The sequence below is a fragment of the Ailuropoda melanoleuca genome, chromosome 9, assembly GCF_002007445.2.
Source record: "Ailuropoda melanoleuca isolate Jingjing chromosome 9, ASM200744v2, whole genome shotgun sequence".
Lineage (NCBI taxonomy): Eukaryota > Metazoa > Chordata > Mammalia > Carnivora > Ursidae > Ailuropoda > Ailuropoda melanoleuca.
In genome coordinates, this window is record NC_048226.1 from 42,519,624 (window position 1) to 42,538,910 (window position 19,287).

Here is a 19,287-nt window from a genome sequence, read left to right on the forward strand (position 1 = left end):
GTTGCTACTTTTTTTCGTGTCAAACTCTAAGTATAATGAAAGGAAGTGAAAACCCCTTCGATGCAGGGGCTGTATTCTAATTCTCAGTCCCTTTGGTCCCTAGCACCGTGCTCACAGAAGAATAGGGACCTTACAAAATAGACAGTTTTACATGGAACTGCTGATGATATGGAATAATAACAATTGTGTGGGGGTTTTTTGTTGTTGGTTTTTTTTTGGAGAGAGAGCACATGTGCCAGGGGGAGAAGGAGGAGAGAGAGAGAGAGAGAGAGAATCTTAAGCAGGCTCCACACTGCAGAGCCCAGTGCAGGGCTTGATCTCATGACCCTGAGATCATGACCTGAGCTGAAATCAAGAGCTAGACACTTAACTGAATGAGTCACCCAGGCACCCCAGTGATTGTACGCTTTTTAAAATTCATACCTACATGTGCTTTCGTGGCCTATGCACAGAATTCACTGAGGCCATCTAGAAATAGTGCCCAAAAATAAATTTTTGTGGCACATCATCTGATTGAAGGCTTACATCCCAGGGAGGAGCTAAAACTGCAGATCTTCTCATTGAAAAGATCCCAAGGGACCACCTGGGTCAGTGTTTCTCAAAGTGGGATTTGGAGACTCCAGGAGCCCAGACCATTCTTGAGGGTTTCGGGCCTATATCTGATGATCTTTGTTTTATCTTTCCACTTTGACGCTTTTTAATTTCAGTGTCCAGGTTTGCATCTTCATTCCCAGCCACATGGAAGCCAAGTGAACTCTTAAACTCAAAGCATTTAACTTTTTTTTTTAAAGATTTTATTTATTTGAGAGAGACAGACAGACAGAGATAGCGAGAGAGCACAAGCAGGGAGGAGAGGGAGAAGCAGGCTTCCCGCTGAGCAGGGAGCCCGATGTGGGGCTCCATCCCAGGACCCCGGGATCATGACCTAAGCTGAAGGCAGACACTTAACCGACTGAGCCACCCAGGCACCCTCATAGCATTTAACTTTTAATCTCATTCTCTAAACTGGGGCGTGAGGCTCTCTGAGGGTCATTCCAGTTGTGGGAGTCCGTTCTCCCCAAGTTCTGGGCTGGGGCACAGGAGACACAGCAGTCTGAAAAATCGTTTCTGCAGGGCAAGGATGAATAGATGGAGCAATGAGGATCTTTAGGGCAGTGAAACTACTTTGTATGACGCTATACTGGTGGATGCATGTCTTTATACGCTTGTCAAAGCCCGTACGACACACAGCGCCAAGAGTCAACCCTAATGTAGGCTCTGGACGTCGGGTGACGATGTGTCAATGTAGGATCATCAGCTGTTGCAGATGAGCCACTGTCGTGGGGGATGTTGGTAGTGGGGAAGGTTGGGCATCTGTGGAGATGGGGGCAGTCTCTAGAATTCTCCGTGCCTTCTGCTCAGTTTTGCTGTGAACCGTTTTATGCTCTAAATAGTCTGTTAAAATAATCTTTGAAAAAAAATCATGTCTCATTCATTGTTTAAAACATCTTTTTCAGCTTAAGCAGACAATGTGTTTAATACTGGGTAGGGGGTTAAGTAGCATGGAGTGGTTAAGAGCATACCCTCTAGGGGCACCTGGGTGGCTCCGTTGGTTAAGAATCCACGCTCAGCTCAGGTGGGATCAAGTCCCACGTCAGGTTCCCTATTCAGGCGGGAAGTCTGCGTCCCCCTCTCCTTCTCCCTCTGTTCTTCCCTGCTTATGTTCTCTCTCTCTCACTCATTCTCTCTCTCAAATAAGTAAATAAAATCTTAAAAAAAAAAAAAAAAAGAGTACACCCTCTAGCCAAACCCCTAATGCTGCCACTTGTCAGCTGTGTGACCTTGGATAAATTACTTAACTTCTCTGTGCCTCATTTTTCCCATCTGTAAAATGGAATAACATAATCCCTGTCTCCTAAGGTTCTCTTAAGGATTAAATGAGTTAATACATGCAAATTACATAATGGACATTGAATGCTCATTAAGTGTACCTATCCCAATTGTTTCAAAAATATTCGCTAGACAGCACATTTTTAAAATTCAATTATCATTGCAGGAAAGGCCAGCAAATTTGGAAACTCCCTTTCTATACAAGAAGCCTGGGTGGTTTGTTTTGTTTTAACTTGACATCTGTTTTATATACTTTCCACCAGTTAACCAGTGAACCTCTGCATGGTACAAAACATGTTCATGGTCATGGCCCATTTGATGTTAAAACATTGTTGGGGCACCTGGGTGGTGCAGTTAAGTGTCCTAGTCTTGGTTTCAGCTCAGGTCATGATCTCAGGGTCGTGAGATTGAGCCCCGAGTCAGGGTTTGCTCTCAGCTGGGAGTCTGCTTGAGATTCTCTCTCCCTCTGCCCCTCCCCCCCATGCATGCGCACCCACTCTCTCTCTCAAACAAACAAATCTTTAAAAAAAAAAAGACAACTTTGTCTACGTGATCACAAATAGTGCCTTCTTTCTGCGTACCATCTGTGAGGTGCGGCCATGACATGGAGAGCAAGCAAGGGCACCAGGTCCAACTCTATTAGGTAACTATTTTCTTTTCCTTTTTAAAGAAAAGGTAAAAATAACCAGAAATACAAGTTCTGATCATTTTCTTCCCGTTCTCCACTCACTTGCCCTATTTCAGACACCACGGCCTGACGGTGGGGGGCAAACTAATGTGCCTCAAAATTCACCTTGCCCTCCAGCCTGTATTCCCAATCGTAGACTGCCACTGGTTTTCCCATTTTCCACCTGTTCCCACAGCAAATTGTTTAGAGAGGGGGGAAATATAAATTTTTAAACATTTCACCATATAGTAGTTACAAGACAGAGAATGTGCCTCTTACAGTATAAAGATAAGGAAATGGTAGAATGGCTAGCCTACCTCCGTTTTTTGTGTTTTTTTCATTCTTTTCATTCTGTTGTTCTTTTTTTACCGGCAGTGGGTTCTTTCTGTGCCTGCACAAGTTCTAACAACAACACCTACTGGTGTTTGCGGACAGTCAACGAGACGCATAATTTTCTCTTCTGTGAGTTTGCCACTGGCTTTCTGGAGTATTTTGATATGAATACGGATCCTTATCAGGTAAGTCGATGTGCTTTCGTGGGATGAACGTTGTTGAGCGTCAACTAGCCACAACCTGAGCTTACCCCTCTCGTCCCGGCCTCTCGGCCCGCAGCTCACAAACACAGTGCACACGGTGGAACGGGGCATTTTGAATCAGCTGCACGTGCAACTCATGGAGCTCAGGAGCTGTCAAGGGTACAAGCAGTGCAACCCAAGACCGAAGGGCCTGGAAGTTGGTAAGCGGGGGGAAGGGTTTTTTCCTGTATTTCCCGGGAAATTCTTTGTGTTGTCGAGTTTTCTGCCTATGAAACGTCTCTAGGCATAGATGTACAGAGTGTGACGTACTTACAGGCGAGACTTTCCAGGCGATTCCGAACATGTGTTCTCTAAGTTTACCTCTGGGAGCATTACTGAAAAGTCTAACGGGCCCAAAGATTTGGTGAGCGTTTCATTCCAGTTTCTCCCACACGTCTGTTCTACTAGTAAACCTTCCTGAATGAAGCATCCCCTGGCAGGCGGATGAAAGCACAGGGGATTTATTTGTTCTTGCTGTCAACAGGCATAACAGAGACTCTAGGTAAACCAGGATATCCTCAATTTTTTGGGTGAATTTGGACGGAAACACGCAATGCCCTGTTTCTGCTTATCACACAGTTGGAAGCTGCCCCAGGGGGATTGCTGCCCGGGACACAGGGAATTTGATTTCTTTTCCCAGGATTTCCCCTCTGAAACCAGAGATACTTGAGTAATGCAGTGTCTTGGACTCTAACAGCGATAGAGGGCCCATAGGGAATCTGCCAGATGTTCCCTCCCTGGGCTGCTGTGTTAAACTAACTTATCTCTCCTTTGGTTCATAGGGCGACAGTTCTTTTCAGTCTGTTCCCGCCCTTTCCTAGTTGATGAGAATACGGATTTTCTCATAATTCCAGTAGAACTGTAAATTCCAGCGGTCCACAGAAGAAAGGAGAAAGAGCTGGCAAGGGCAAGGGCATGGGCGTCCACACAGCCTGCCAACCCCAAAAGGGCAAAAAGCAGGAGCCCCCGGCAGTGGGGAGCACTCTGCAGGAGCCCTTTGTGTACAGCTGGGTTTTCTCAGCATCCTTAACAGCCAGTGTCTCTAGGTCCCTGGCAGAGCCAGCATCACCAGCACTGAAAGTAGGCCTCTTCCTGGCTCGTGTGACTGGAAGGGGGAGTGCCCATCCTGACAGGTGCCACCTGTCATTTCCACCATTGTAGGGTCCTGAGGCTTTCGAGCTGCAAAGGTCCCATAAGAAATTATAAACCCTGTGAGAGAAGTCACCTCACAGCTCTCAGCCAACACTCCTCAGTTACACCTTACTCAGATGAATGGCCAGCAGAGAAGTCCGGTCCTGACTTGCAAGAAAGGTCTTTTGGTCACGAATCAACTCAGCTCAAATCTTTTCAGATATCCTGCTTCTCTGTTTGAGCTTTTCCTCAAATCTTAGCCAAAAGGCGGGGGGCGGGGGGAAGCCCAATAAGGCCTAGAAATTAAACCAGTTATGAGAAGCACTAGAAATATTACACCCAGACATTTCTCCCCCAAAAGACCTCGCTCTCTTACAGGTGATCACGTAATTGCCCAGAGAAGTCTGACAGTCTCTTGACGAGATGACACACCAGGGGCAGCCCGTGATCGCTGTTCCACCCAAAGTTGTCCTCCCCACCTTCTGATGATTCCTCAGGGAGATGATCATTGGCCCCCTTTTTTTTTCAAGTGTTTTGCCTCAAACAAGTGTTTTGCCTCAAAATAACCAACATTATACTGAGACTGACTGGCAGGACTTCTCTTCCTGCCCTTAAATGGGCTCTCCTCCTTTCCCATTGCACTCATGTTTCATATGAACTGCTCTGCGTTTTATCTCAAACCTTTTTATTTATAGCTTTCAATCCTCATTTTGAACCTGTCTACTAGAAAAGCTCTGTGGGGCTCCAGCACTGTCTGTATTTAACACAATCTGTTTCTTTCTAGGATTTAGATGTTGTGCATGGAAAACTACGTAGTGAATGGTTTTGTGAGTTCTAAAGCTAACATAAATTACTCTTGTATTTTCCTATATCAGGAAATAAAGACAGAGGAAGCTATGACCTACACAGGTATTCACACTTTTTTATTCTCCCCCCGCAGCTTCTTTTCCCAATAATTGCATGACCCAGCCATTTCAACTAATTTCCATTTGTCACCGTGTCGCACAGAGCGTGGTGCGGGTGCATGCGTGTGCTAACAGCGTTCTCCACCAGATTGTGTCATTGGGTGTGGATCTGTCATTTTGCTTTTAATCAGCTGCCTGTCACTGCAGGATGTCTCTCAGAGCATTTACTCCATGTGTGTTTGCTCATTAGATGATGCTTTAAAGCATGGAATGATGTGGAAGGGGGAAAAAAAAAACAGAATGACCTTTGGGAGCCCTGGGGAGAGGTTGGGAGAATGATTTCCTTTGTGGTGCTTACACGTTGATTTGCTGGAGAGCCTTCATGGAAGCTAGTTCGAGATGTTTACGAAATATAATGTCAAAGACACAGAAGGAGTGGTGGGAACTTCAAGAGCATTCTGAAGCTGAAGGTGGGGGAGCTAGGAGCGCCTCCTTGCTAAGAGCCCGTAATTAGCTTGGGTGCTGAGCGGCCGCAGTGACACGAGTCAGAAGGCTCTGCAGGGTGGTGGTGAGTGAGGACAAGGGGCTGGGGTCGGGGACAGAGAGGCCTCTGCGTAGCACGGAGACGGTACCGCCTGACACACCCAAACTTCATAAAGGGGCCTCAGCCCCACCGTCTTGTTCCCTCCGACCCCACCCATCCCTCGGGGCTCATCGTGTTCTCGAGGGGCACCCGCACACCTGGCCCCGTCAGCCCTTGGTAATTTCCCCCTCTGAGCCTAGAGCTCGTGGGTTTGTCAGAAACATGCTGTGTGGGGCAGAAGGGGCCTGACCTCGCCACCTCTACAGAGGGGAAACTGAGGCACGATGTGTCAGCACCCTGGCTGATGAATCCGTCAAAGGAACATGGGCTTCCTTTGTGCCGTGCCAGGACACCCTGTCTGCCCTGCTGCCTCCCCTCCAGCCTCCTGATCTCTGGTCTCAGAGTCCCCCTTTTCCAGGGCGGCTCACAGGTCTGACCGGAAGCTAAACAACAGGCAAGGGGAGGGAGGATGGGGGGAGAGGTGAACAACTAACAGATCAAAGAGAGCTGGGCTTTTAAGGAGCCTTAATAACCATGTGTGTCTCTCTCTTCTTTTTCTCTTCTCTCCTGTGTTCTTTCCCTTCCTGGCTCTGCCCCCGCCCCGACCCCACATCACCCCCAGCACACGTAGGACAGAGCAGAAGAACCCGCTCTTAAGCTGGTCTCCCCCGGGATATGGGCTGACGAGGTAATCCCCCGCACGCAGGCACTCTTGCACCTGCTTCCCAGGGGCCACATAAAGCCATTGCCGAAGTGTGATGCTTGAAACAGACCTAACACTAAATACTGACTTACAGTTATTTTATGAGGCACTCAACTTTACAGCGAAGGGATTTGCAGTCAGCTCTCTTCTAGTCCCTGTGCAGAAGGAGGTGAAAGGATCTGAGCAGGCTTTGTAGGACACGCCGGGTCCGAGCTGAGTCAGGACCTCTTCACCCAGTCGTCCCTGGACAACTGGCAGATGAGGGGTGTTGACCTGCACTCGGTCCTAAGTGGGGGACGTCCGGAACTCTTCCCTCTCCCTTCCCTGCCGCCACCACTAAATCCATCACCTGTCAGGTCCTTGGTCACAGCCTTGGGGACTTGTTGTCGATGGGGTCGCCTGTCTGAGAACGTGGCTGTGTGTGCCAGGTGACAGAGTGTTACCTGTTGCCTTCCCACCCACCCCCCAGAATTCCTTACCAAAGGACGAATTTAAGGATACTAGAGAACTCAGAATGACTGGCATTTTGGGGCCCCGCCTTTTCACAAGGCAGGGAGCAAGCTGGCTTTCAGCGGATAGCCATGAGGCAGGAGGAGATCATGAAACGGGGCTACTGAGAGAGCGTCTGCCTGTCACACCTGGGGGGCGTCTGGACACCCAAAAGCAGCGTTCGACGTGGCCTCACCTGCTCGCGGTGTCCTGTTGGACTGAAAGGGAACAGATGCCAGACCAGCCACCGTCTGCGTGGAACTGGCCGAAGAACCTGTCTCCAGACGGCATCTGCGGGTGCGCTGCCCTCCCGCGACGGCACTCCTGACAGGCTTCTTCAGAAGCCAGCATCCTTCAAGAAGATTCTGACTTTTTTTAAATTTTTTTTTAGAAAACTGATTAAATGCACTTTTAATCATAAAATTCCATTATAAAAGACTTTGAGAAAACTGGTTAACAAGCACACCCGAAGAATTTGAAATTTGAGAATTCAACAGAGTATTTCAGAAACATTCACCTTGCACAAGATTGACTAGCTAATAGCTTTAACTGCCTTCAACTTTGTGGATTTTGAAAAAATTAATCCTTAGATCTGTTTAAATGGCCTTCGAAAAGCAAGTCTGTTCCTTGTTCAACTTGGTTATTTATTCTATTTACTGGTGGCTGTGGCATGTGCCTGAGGTGAGGCCCCCCTGCCAGGCTCCACTGACTCACGCCGGTCATTTTCCAGTTAGGACAAGTTCAGAGTAAGGGCAGCTCTCTGAAAGTCATCCCCATGACTCAGGAGATCATTTTTGGCTCCAGTTGAAAGCAGTCATTGCCGTGTTGCAAAATAGAATGGGATCAACAGGTTGAGGGGGTGTTTCTGTTCCCCGTTGCTTAGGAAAGCTAACGCCACTGCCCTTTGATGTCCAGGAAATGCTCCTGGCAGGTGTGTGTCCCGGGGCTGCATAGGGCAGACCGAGGGTTCTGGGCGGCCTCATGCTGGCAGGGCTGCTCCCTGGCCCCGGGGCGCCTCAGCCTGGAGACCAGCAGGCCACGTTGTGCTCCACCCTCAGCAGCCGCGCTTCTGCGCCCCTTGCTTTTGCGGGTTGGGGTTCATCCCCCCCAGAGCAACAGCTCGTGCCTGCAGACGGGTGTCGTGAACTAGCTCTGTGTCGGGGCCTGATTCGTATGGAGCAGCCAGGCTGCCTCGGGTTCAAGTCCTGCCTTGCTAGTAAGAAGCTGGGAACGGAGCCGAGCACACATCCAGCCCCAGTAACGACACGTATTATTAGTAAGGTGTACACAGGATACGAAACATGAACATGAACGAGACAGTACCTGAAAGGGAATAGCGACATCGTAATGCCAAGGAAGGTTCCTATGTCTTACAGAGACACAAAAAGAGATTCATCAGCTCCAGCGCCATCTCGGTCATCACTCTTTGGTAATCCTGAGTTCCGTCTCTTTTCTGAACTGCGGGGACTTCTTGAAGGACAGAACCCGACCTGCGCTGCCCTGCTCTGTGTTGCTTTTATGGAGCACCACCTGCTTCTCTTCTCTCTGTCACATCTCACGACTCCACTTTATTTATTTTTCTCTGCATATTTCTTTCCAGTTCTTTTGAAAAATAATTGACACGCATCGCTGTCTAAGCGCATTTTATCTGTAAGCTGCCTTGCTAGCTCTGTTGGACTTTTCTGTTTAAGTGCTTGACCAAGAGTTGGGTCAAGGTCAGGGCTTGGGGTGAAAGGGACCAGCCTCCTCAGGCAGTGGAGGACTGAGGGTCAGAGTTGTTAGGACATGGGTCAGAGGCAGGGCTGCTGTGTGGGATGCCGGCGCTGAAATCCAGCCAAAGCTCCGCTAGACACGCCATGCCAACCAGTGGGTAAGTTTCTCTTCACACAACACTTGCCGCTCAGGTCAGGATCAGGGGCAGGGAGAAGTCAGGATTCATCTAAGTTCCCAAAGAGTGTTCAAAATTTTGTTTTACTTTTCCAATAGTGATTCTGCTCCCAGTGCCTTGTTTCTTGTAACTTTCCCAAGATTATATAGCTGATAAATGATGGAGTCTGGGGCTAGCATGCACTTTTAATCTCCATACTGTGCTGATTCTCTCGAACGATTTATTTAACCTTTTAACTTCATTTTCTCATCTGTAAAAAGGTGATCAGATACATAACATAATAATACGTAAGGATTACATGAGCCGATATCTGAAAAGTGCTTAGCACAAGTAAGCCCTGAATGTATATTAGTCTAGGAAGGATGTTGGATAATAAAGTTGAATAGTGAGAGAAATATCAAAGAGCCCTAGAATTTTGAAGGACATTTACCATCACATTAATGGGTAATAAAATTAGCGGTTTTTTAAAAATAACGAGTGTTAAGAAAGAGGGAAAATTATGTGCATTTGCCTCAATGAGCAGGTATGTGCTTTTAATCAGCCATTGACTATACAAAGTTACTCATCTGTACATAAATGACATAGCTTCCTATTTATAGTTCTATTCTGCCTTCTTAGTTGAACGTTCATAGTCTTGTACTTGTAAAATAAATAGGTGTTCTTGCAATTCATCAATGAAATTAGTGCACTAGAAATCCTCTATGCATAACAAATAAAAAGGATTTCTGCTTGACTGGCTTTTAGTTATTTTGCAGGACACCAAATTCAGAGCCTCTGAAATTCCAAAACCCAAAGCAAATTCCATTTCCATCTAAAACCTGCTGTGTTTCAAGCAGCATGAATGTCACGCATGAGGCACACCGCTTTGGTCCCAAATACGGGAAACCCTGTGCCTTCAGAAAAACAAAGAGCACACGAAAAAACAGGGAAGGGCTTCGGAGAAAGATTGGGTATGTTAGTGCAGATACTCTGCTCAGGCTCTCTCAGTTTTGAAAATCTAATGAATGCCCTCAGAACTGAAACGTGGGAGGGGAATAGCCATCTCAGTGAAAACATACCTCCGGTTAGCAACAAGCCACAAAATTACAATGCTTATGAATTTCTGATTGACCTCTTACTTGCCCCTTGAAATTCTAGACACCTAGCCTGGTGAAAGTCAGAGTTTGCTGTTGAGCACAAGTACCCAGAAGCATCTAGACGTGGGTGCTATAATGAAGGGGCTACCGTGGTGCTGAGGAGGGTCCGGAAAGCCTTTATGGAGGGAGTAATGCTCAAGTTTCATTTTGAAGGCTGAGCCCCGAACTCAGATGCTGAGTCAGGGAAGCACATTCTAGCAATAAATACCAGTAGTGAGGAGGGAGAAAGCCTGGCACTTTCAGGAAACGACATTGTTTTGGCAAGGCTACGGCAGAGGCCATGTGGGGAGTAGGAACAGAGCAGGCTCAAGAAGTCAGTAGGAATCAGGCAGTCCCTGTAGAAACTATTCTTTCTGCTTCGTAGGACACCAGTAGTCCTTGTTGATCATAACACCGCTCCGGAAGAGTTACAGTTCCACGCATACCCATGCATGCAGGGGGACATAATTACTGGTCATGATCTCTGCTACCCATGCATACAGTGGGACATAATTACTGGTCGTGTTTTTAAAGTTTGGTTTTGTTTTTTTGTTTTTTTGAGAGAGAGAGCGCACAGGGGGAGAGGGAGGTGGAGAGAGAGAATCTCAAACAGATTCCCTGCTGAGCACAGAGCCTGATGCAGGGCTGGATCTCATGACCCTGAGATCACTACCTGAGCCTGAGCCAGAGTCTANAAAGCTCCGCTAGACACGCCATGCCAACCAGTGGGTAAGTTTCTCTTCACACAACACTTGCCGCTCAGGTCAGGATCAGGGGCAGGGAGAAGTCAGGATTCATCTAAGTTCCCAAAGAGTGTTCAAAATTTTGTTTTACTTTTCCAATAGTGATTCTGCTCCCAGTGCCTTGTTTCTTGTAACTTTCCCAAGATTATATAGCTGATAAATGATGGAGTCTGGGGCTAGCATGCACTTTTAATCTCCATACTGTGCTGATTCTCTCGAACGATTTATTTAACCTTTTAACTTCATTTTCTCATCTGTAAAAAGGTGATCAGATACATAACATAATAATACGTAAGGATTACATGAGCCGATATCTGAAAAGTGCTTAGCACAAGTAAGCCCTGAATGTATATTAGTCTAGGAAGGATGTTGGATAATAAAGTTGAATAGTGAGAGAAATATCAAAGAGCCCTAGAATTTTGAAGGACATTTACCATCACATTAATGGGTAATAAAATTAGCGGTTTTTTAAAAATAACGAGTGTTAAGAAAGAGGGAAAATTATGTGCATTTGCCTCAATGAGCAGGTATGTGCTTTTAATCAGCCATTGACTATACAAAGTTACTCATCTGTACATAAATGACATAGCTTCCTATTTATAGTTCTATTCTGCCTTCTTAGTTGAACGTTCATAGTCTTGTACTTGTAAAATAAATAGGTGTTCTTGCAATTCATCAATGAAATTAGTGCACTAGAAATCCTCTATGCATAACAAATAAAAAGGATTTCTGCTTGACTGGCTTTTAGTTATTTTGCAGGACACCAAATTCAGAGCCTCTGAAATTCCAAAACCCAAAGCAAATTCCATTTCCATCTAAAACCTGCTGTGTTTCAAGCAGCATGAATGTCACGCATGAGGCACACCGCTTTGGTCCCAAATACGGGAAACCCTGTGCCTTCAGAAAAACATTCAAAGAGCACACGAAAAAACAGGGAAGGGCTTCGGAGAAAGATTGGGTATGTTAGTGCAGATACTCTGCTCAGGCTCTCTCAGTTTTGAAAATCTAATGAATGCCCTCAGAACTGAAACGTGGGAGGGGAATAGCCATCTCAGTGAAAACATACCTCCGGTTAGCAACAAGCCACAAAATTACAATGCTTATGAATTTCTGATTGACCTCTTACTTGCCCCTTGAAATTCTAGACACCTAGCCTGGTGAAAGTCAGAGTTTGCTGTTGAGCACAAGTACCCAGAAGCATCTAGACGTGGGTGCTATAATGAAGGGGCTACCGTGGTGCTGAGGAGGGTCCGGAAAGCCTTTATGGAGGGAGTAATGCTCAAGTTTCATTTTGAAGGCTGAGCCCCGAACTCAGATGCTGAGTCAGGGAAGCACATTCTAGCAATAAATACCAGTAGTGAGGAGGGAGAAAGCCTGGCACTTTCAGGAAACGACATTGTTTTGGCAAGGCTACGGCAGAGGCCATGTGGGGAGTAGGAACAGAGCAGGCTCAAGAAGTCAGTAGGAATCAGGCAGTCCCTGTAGAAACTATTCTTTCTGCTTCGTAGGACACCAGTAGTCCTTGTTGATCATAACACCGCTCCGGAAGAGTTACAGTTCCACGCATACCCATGCATGCAGGGGGACATAATTACTGGTCATGATCTCTGCTACCCATGCATACAGTGGGACATAATTACTGGTCGTGTTTTTAAAGTTTGGTTTTGTTTTTTTGTTTTTTTGAGAGAGAGAGCGCACAGGGGGAGAGGGAGGTGGAGAGAGAGAATCTCAAACAGATTCCCTGCTGAGCACAGAGCCTGATGCAGGGCTGGATCTCATGACCCTGAGATCACTACCTGAGCCTGAGCCAGAGTCTAAAGCTTAACCGACCGAGCCACCCTGGCATCCCTAAGTGTGTGGTCATGTTTTTTAAAAGTAAATAAGTGCCATCCAGAAAGAAATGTGACTCAGCTGGAGACCTGCCTGTGCTTTTGAGTTTCTCTTCGGGGTTTTACAACCTTTGTATTTCCCAGATTGGATGAGAATTACCCGGAACTTGAAATCATCTGCATTTATTCCGAAAATCCACTTTTCAGAACAAACCTATTCATACGTTTGCTCCCTGAATAAAGAACTTCAGAATGGCCCAAGAAAGAGAGCTCCTTTTGTGAGATGAGGACTGGCAGAAACCAGGATGGAAACGTGGACAATTTAGTTCTAATATCTAACAAGGATTCTGACTTAATATTTTGATACAATGTTACATTTGCAGAAAACTTGCAAGGACACTTCCAAGAAATTTTACCCCATTTGCTTTATTGTTTTCTCTTGTTCTCTTGCTTTATCCACATACACACACACACTTCTTTTTTTCCCCCTGAATCATTTGTAATTTGCAGACACAATAGATTTTTCTATACAAGAGCCTTAGTACGTATTTCCCCAAAACAAAAACATTCTTATATAACTGTTCTACATTTATCAAAATCATGCAATTTAACACTGGTACAGTCTATTATCTGATCCACAGTCCATATTCAATTCTTGCCAACTGTCCCAATAATACCATATTTATGGTTTGGGGAGGATTTTGTTTTTCTGGTTGGGGATCCAATCCAGAATCACACATTGTAGTAAATTGTCATGCCTTTTAAGTCTCTTTCTATCTGGAATAGTTCCTCTACTTTTCATTGCCATTCATGACATTCTAAAGTGTGCAGGCCAGTTATTTTGTAAAATGTCTCAATCGGGGTTTTTCTGATGTTTCCTCGTGATTGGACTAAAATTGTGCATCTCTGACAGGAATACCACAAAAGTAGAAGTGTGCACTTGGGGATATCTTTTTTTTTTTTTTTAGATTTATTTATTTATTTGAGAGAGAGAGTGGGGTGGGGGAAGGAGCAGAGGGAGAGAGAGAATCTCAAGCAGTCTCTGTGCTGAACGTGGACCCTGACGAGGGCGCGATCACGACCCTGAGATCACAACCTGTGCCAAAATCAAGAGTCAGTTGCCCAACCCTCTGAGCCACCCAGGCACCATTCAGGATACCTTACAACGAGCTCTGTGACATCTGTTTGGTGGTCTTACCTTTGATTACTTGGTTCAGGTGTGGTTTGCTAGGTTAATCCACTATAAAATTACTATTTTTCCTTTTTTAATTAGTAATTCATATGCTAGCTTTTGAGGAATTCATAATTCTTGCCTTAGTCATTTTGGTGACTACAAAACGATGATTTTTCCTACTTCATTGTTCTTGCTGCATTTCTTAAGTGTACTCGACCGTAGAGAAAAAATTGCCCTTTTCTCATATGTCTGTATGTATGTTTAGCAGCAAGGATTTATAGATCCTTATTTTATCCCACGGATATCCTTTTGCTACCATTATTTATTTTGATGATCAAAATATCCCAGTTTTGGCCAGTGGTGTCCCTTCAGGTGGCTTCCATGTCCTTTTGGGGTGTCCCCATCATCTTTTGAGCACTCCATTGCTTTGAGGCCTCACTATGTTCCAGGTTCACCTTGTATTTTCACTCCCCCACATCTGGGATCAGCCATTTCTCCAATCCCTTTTAAGTGCGGAGTGGCATTTGGACCCAAGATCTGCGTTTGAGGTGCATAAAATTACTGCGGAGGCATCTTTCTCTGTAGACCCTTCGGGTGGACAGAACTAAAATACACACGCACAAATACTGACAGCCATTCCTATTTCTGCAGATGTGGAAATCTGTGTGGACATAGCTCTCTGGATAGATTAAAAGCCATATGTTCATACTGGTACCTCTGATTTTAACTCAACAGCTCAAGGTTCATTCTATCCTTCCTAGTTTCTATATGATAACTTCCTTTTCCAGCAGTGAGAAGTCTCGTTGCCACTCTTCTCAAAGGATTAACTCATCTGTTAAATGCTACAGCACACAGAAAGCAATTTCAGAATTGCTAGATCCTACAATTGTCAACACAAACCTGCTAACTAGAGTTCAGTATATTTTTCAGGCCTTTCTGTCTTTAGAAGGAGGAAAAAATAGCTCTGCGTTTGAAGTTACTGGGACTAGCTCCCTGCTACGCCCTCCTTTATTGTGGTTATGTTACTCATTCGAAATAGACCAAGGTTTGTTTATTTCTGTCTGTATTCCATTTTTGGTTCTATTTTTTCTATCACTGGTAGTATAATTTGCTTTTCAGTGTGTAATACTTTAACATAGTTCCAAAAGTCGAAACTGCCAAAAGCATATGGAGAGAAACGTTAATCCTTCCCACCACCTCTTCCCACACGTGTGCTGTAGGTAACCAGACTCTCAGTTTCTGTTTTACCTTCCTGTGTTTTTGTTGCAGTAGTAAGCAGATGGTGATGTTTGATTTCTCTTACTTTCTTACACCGAGGGTAGCATACTAAATATACAGTACTGCACTTGGTTTCTTTTTCACTTAAAATACTATTTTCATTTTTAAAATCTATCCTCTCCATCAGTTCATAGAGATCTTGCCATTATCTTTTCACTTCATAGTAATCTACTTTGTGGCTCTACCATCATTCATTCAGCCACTCTTTTATGCATGAGCATTTCAGTTCTTCTCATTGTGCGCTTACAAATTGCGCTGCAGTAAGGAGCCTTGTGCAAATGTTTCATGTTCTTGAGGATATCTTCAGAGTAAATTCCTAGTTGTGGGATTACTAAGTCAAAGGTAAATGCCTATATGGACATATTAAATACTGCCAAATTTCCTTCCATATGGTTTGTACCATTTTGCATTCCCATCCTCTGTGTATGAGTGTCTGCTTTCAACAGCTGTCAAGCTTTTAAATTTTTTTCCAATTGAATGAGAAAGAAAGGGTATCTCAGTATGGTTTGAATTTGTATTGCTCTTATTATGAGGAAAGTTGAACATGTTTTTGAAAGTTTAAAGGTCATGTTACTTACTTTTGTAGATTATCTGGTTATGTCGTATGCCCACTTTTTTATCTGGTTTTTGAAAGAATTATCAGGAAGAACTTGTATCTCTACGATGCTGAGTCTTCTATCCAGGAACAAAGGCTATCTTCCACCTGGTTAAGTAAGTTTCTAGGTCTTTCAGGAGCTTCCTAAACTATCTTCTTATAGGTTTTGCACATTCTTTGGTAAGTTTATTCGTAAGTATTTTATCTACTCTGTTACTGTTGTGAATAGGGTTTTCCTCCATCATTAAAACCTCTTCGTGATTCTCATTTGTGTACATGAGGGCTATCAATTTCTGTATATTAATTTTATATCCAGCTACTTTTAAAAATATTCCTATTTTTGAGTTAATTTTGTCATGATTCTCTTGGGTTTTCCAGGTATACTTGTCATACATTCATGAATAGAGATATCTTTGCCTCTTTTCCAATTTGTTGGCTCTAGTCGATCCCTCTTGTCGAATTGAATGAAGTAATACTTCTAGTACAATGTTACCTTGTTCCTGATCTTTGTGAAACTGCTTTGTGAGAATGATTTCCCCATTGAGAGTGCAGTTTTTAGGACTAAGTTGTGTACATCTTTATCATGTTAAGGAACTAGGCATTGATTTTTTTTTTAGTGTTTTTATTACTAATGAATGTTGAAATTGTCAAAGGCTTTTTTCAGCATCTATGGAGATACTCAAATATTTTTTCTCTTTCAATCTTTCAATATGATATATTATATTCCAATATGATATATTATATTCCAATTCTATTCTATTCTATTCTATTCTATTCTATTCTATTCTATAGATCTTCCAATGTGATATATTATATTAATGGATTTGCTAAGAATGAGCCAACCTTTCATTCCTGGAATAAATTCCACTAAGTCATCATGCGTTATTTCCTTGATATAATATTGAATTCTCTTCAATAATATTTTATTTAGGATTTTTGTATTATATTAATAAATAATACCAGTCTGTAATTTTCTTTCTTTCTTTCTTTCTTTTTTTTTTTTTTTGTACTAGTGTTACCTTTTTAGGTATTGTATTAGTTCTCTATTGCTGCTGTAACAAATCACCACTTTGTCTTAAACAACACAAATTTATTCTTTTATTTTTAGTGGTCAGAAGTCCAGAATGGGTGTTACTGGGCTAAAACCATGAGGTGAGCAGGTCTGTGTTCCTTCCGGGAGCTCTAGAAAAGAATCCCTTTCCTTGTCTTTTCCAGCTTCTGGAGGCTCCCTGTGTTCCTTGTCCAGGGCCCTTTCCCCCATCTTCGGATGGGGGAAGTGTAGGACCTTCAGATCTCAAGCTGTATGTGTCTGTGTGCATGTGCGCGTGCACACGCACGCGCGTATGTCCGACCTAGGCTTCTGAGCTGGCATCTTCTCACTCCCCTGCCTCCCTTTCCCTAACAAGGACCTTTGTGATTACATTGGCCCCATCTGGATACTTCAGAATAATCTTCCCATATCAACATAATTTAAATCACATCTGCAAAGTCCCTTGTGCCATGGAAGCTAACAGAGCCACAGTTTTTAGGATTAGGATGTGGACATCTTTCTCCCTACCACAACTAACAGTGTGATATTTGCTTCACAAAAGGAGTTTGGAAATTTTCTTTGATTTTTCTATGCTTTGAAACAGTTTCTCTAGCATTCAGATTCTCTTCTCCTTGAAGGCTTGGCAGAATTCTTCCATGAAACCATAAGGAAAGACTTTTTAGCCTTGTATTTCAGACTGATTTGCCCTATTAACAACAACGTAAGTCGCTTGTCTGAGANAGCATTCAGATTCTCTTCTCCTTGAAGGCTTGGCAGAATTCTTCCATGAAACCATAAGGAAAGACTTTTTAGTCTTGTATTTCAGACTGATTTGCCCTATTAACAACAACGTAAGTCGCTTGTCTGAGAAGAAGGAAATACTTTGTCCACTAATGATCACCTTCGTCTCTCTTTTCACAGAGGACAGTTATGGGATGGATGGGAAGGTTAATCGGCCCAGCCCCGCTGCAGGTGTCAACTGGCAAGGTCTGGAGGATTTATACAGTGTGAACGAAAGTGTCTATGAGTACAGACGGAACTATAGGCTTAGTCTGGTTGACTGGACTCATTACTTGAAGGATGTAGATAGAGTATTTGCACTGCTGAACAGCCACGGTGAGCAAAAGAAAACAAGTAAGACGACAACCGCTCAAAGTGACGGGTTCCTGGCTGGATCCGCCGAGCTCTCTGTGCCCGTAGAGATGGCCTCCGCTGAGGCAGAGGAAGACCCGAGTCCTATGGTTGGGGAAGCGCCTCATTTGACCTTGCCAGCTGACCTTCGAACCCTGCCTTTGAACCAACCCACCTTCAGTCCAGAGACGAAACTTGAATGGAATAACGACCTTCCAGAAGCGAGTCGTTTGAATTCTGAACACTGGAGAAATCATGAAACTGAAACGTGGAGGGAACACGAAGAGAGAAATCATCTTGAAACCGAGTTCAGCGGCAATGGCCTCACGGAGCTGATGCTCCCGCCCGGGCCGCGGATGCTGCCCGGGAGCCGGCAGCCGCGAGCACCTCCCCGGGGCTCTGGTCCGGGACGAGACGTTTTCGAAGACCAGCGGCATCCGCCTGTGCACGCGGATGCGGATGCCGTTCAAAAGCTGCCCAGTCCGGCTGCCAGGGAGCAGCCCACCAACTGCAGCAGCGAGAGTGGGCTGGTGAGCAAGGCGAAGACCCACAAGACGGGGAGCTTGCAGAGCCTAGAAGGCAGTGCCGTCTTTCCACTCTCCTCCGATTAGCTGAAATTGTGACCTTACCCTAAACACAGTATTTTTTTAACTTTGTATTAGTAAACTAATAAAGGCGATCGCGACAGCCAACATTCTAAGCTACCCTAGGCACCCAGGTGCAGAAGTTAGCGCACTAGCGGGCCGTTCGCACACGGGGACTCGGTGTTGTAATTCACGACTTGTCAAGAATAGAACGAGAGGTTGACTTGGGTTTGTTTGTTTGGGGGGCGGGACTAAAACAGTATTATCTTTTGAAAGCGATAGGGATATGCCTATACAAATATTATCCAATCGAGATGGCTAGAATTGTACCTTTCTAAAATTTCTAAAACTTGACGCTCTTCATGAAATTTTCAGCACACTTTCCACTGCCGGCCTAATGTGGTTTTGATTCCCTTTTTAACCACTGGAACTTCTCAGTGCCATCCCGTTCAATGATTTTGCACTTTGAGCTCAGGATGCCATGTCTGCTTGGTTAGTCTTTTTTTTTTTTTTTTTCCCTGCCCATAGGCTTGTCATAGTCTCACTGCTTGCTCTCAGTGTGACCACGGGACACAGACCCCAAGAATGACACACAGTATGGATGACATATTGTTCAGCATATGCTTCTGCCAGAAAACCTTGCATGTGTTTTCCTCGACTTGCTAAAATTGATTAGCAGAAAGGCATGGCTAACGATGTTGGCAGTAAAAATAAATCGACAAAACGAAGATTGCCTGCTCTCTCTGTGCCTAGCCTCAAAGTGTTCATCCTCTCCCTCAGATTGCTGAATTTTTATTATTAATTAACAGGATAAAAGGACTGAAGACTTTTTTTTTTCATCTTTGTTTTCTTGACCTGGCTAATAAGGTCAAGTGTTGAGAAAATATGCTTAGTTTTGAATTTATATAAGAAATCTTTTTCAATAAAACAAACTCATGAATGTTTCATATTTTAAACACACCATATGTGTTATATGATTATTTTTAAGGCCTTCACCA

At 44.4% G+C, this 19,287-nt stretch overlaps 1 protein-coding gene across 6 annotated transcripts in view; it reads left to right on the forward strand.

The window, feature by feature from the left end:
• SULF1 (sulfatase 1) overlaps window positions 1-17,966 on the forward strand; it is a 154,278-nt gene extending 136,312 nt beyond the window's left edge. For 3 of the 6 annotated variants that reach the window (XM_034668155.1, XM_034668154.1, XM_034668156.1), the window contains 5 exons: window positions 2,912-3,054; window positions 3,149-3,272; window positions 5,118-5,151; window positions 6,353-6,418; window positions 16,653-17,101. In XM_034668155.1, the coding sequence (XP_034524046.1) occupies window positions 2,912-3,054; window positions 3,149-3,272; window positions 5,118-5,151; window positions 6,353-6,418; window positions 16,653-16,695 (410 nt within the window). In that variant the 3' untranslated portion in view covers window positions 16,696-17,101. Of the gene's footprint in view, window positions 1-2,911; window positions 3,055-3,148; window positions 3,273-5,117; window positions 5,152-6,352; window positions 6,419-16,652; window positions 17,107-17,495 lie in introns of those variants that run through there. The other 3 variants (XM_011224018.3, XM_034668157.1, XM_002918502.4) reach the window with 3 other exon arrangements.
• The last annotated feature ends 1,321 nt before the right edge of the window (window positions 17,967-19,287 follow it).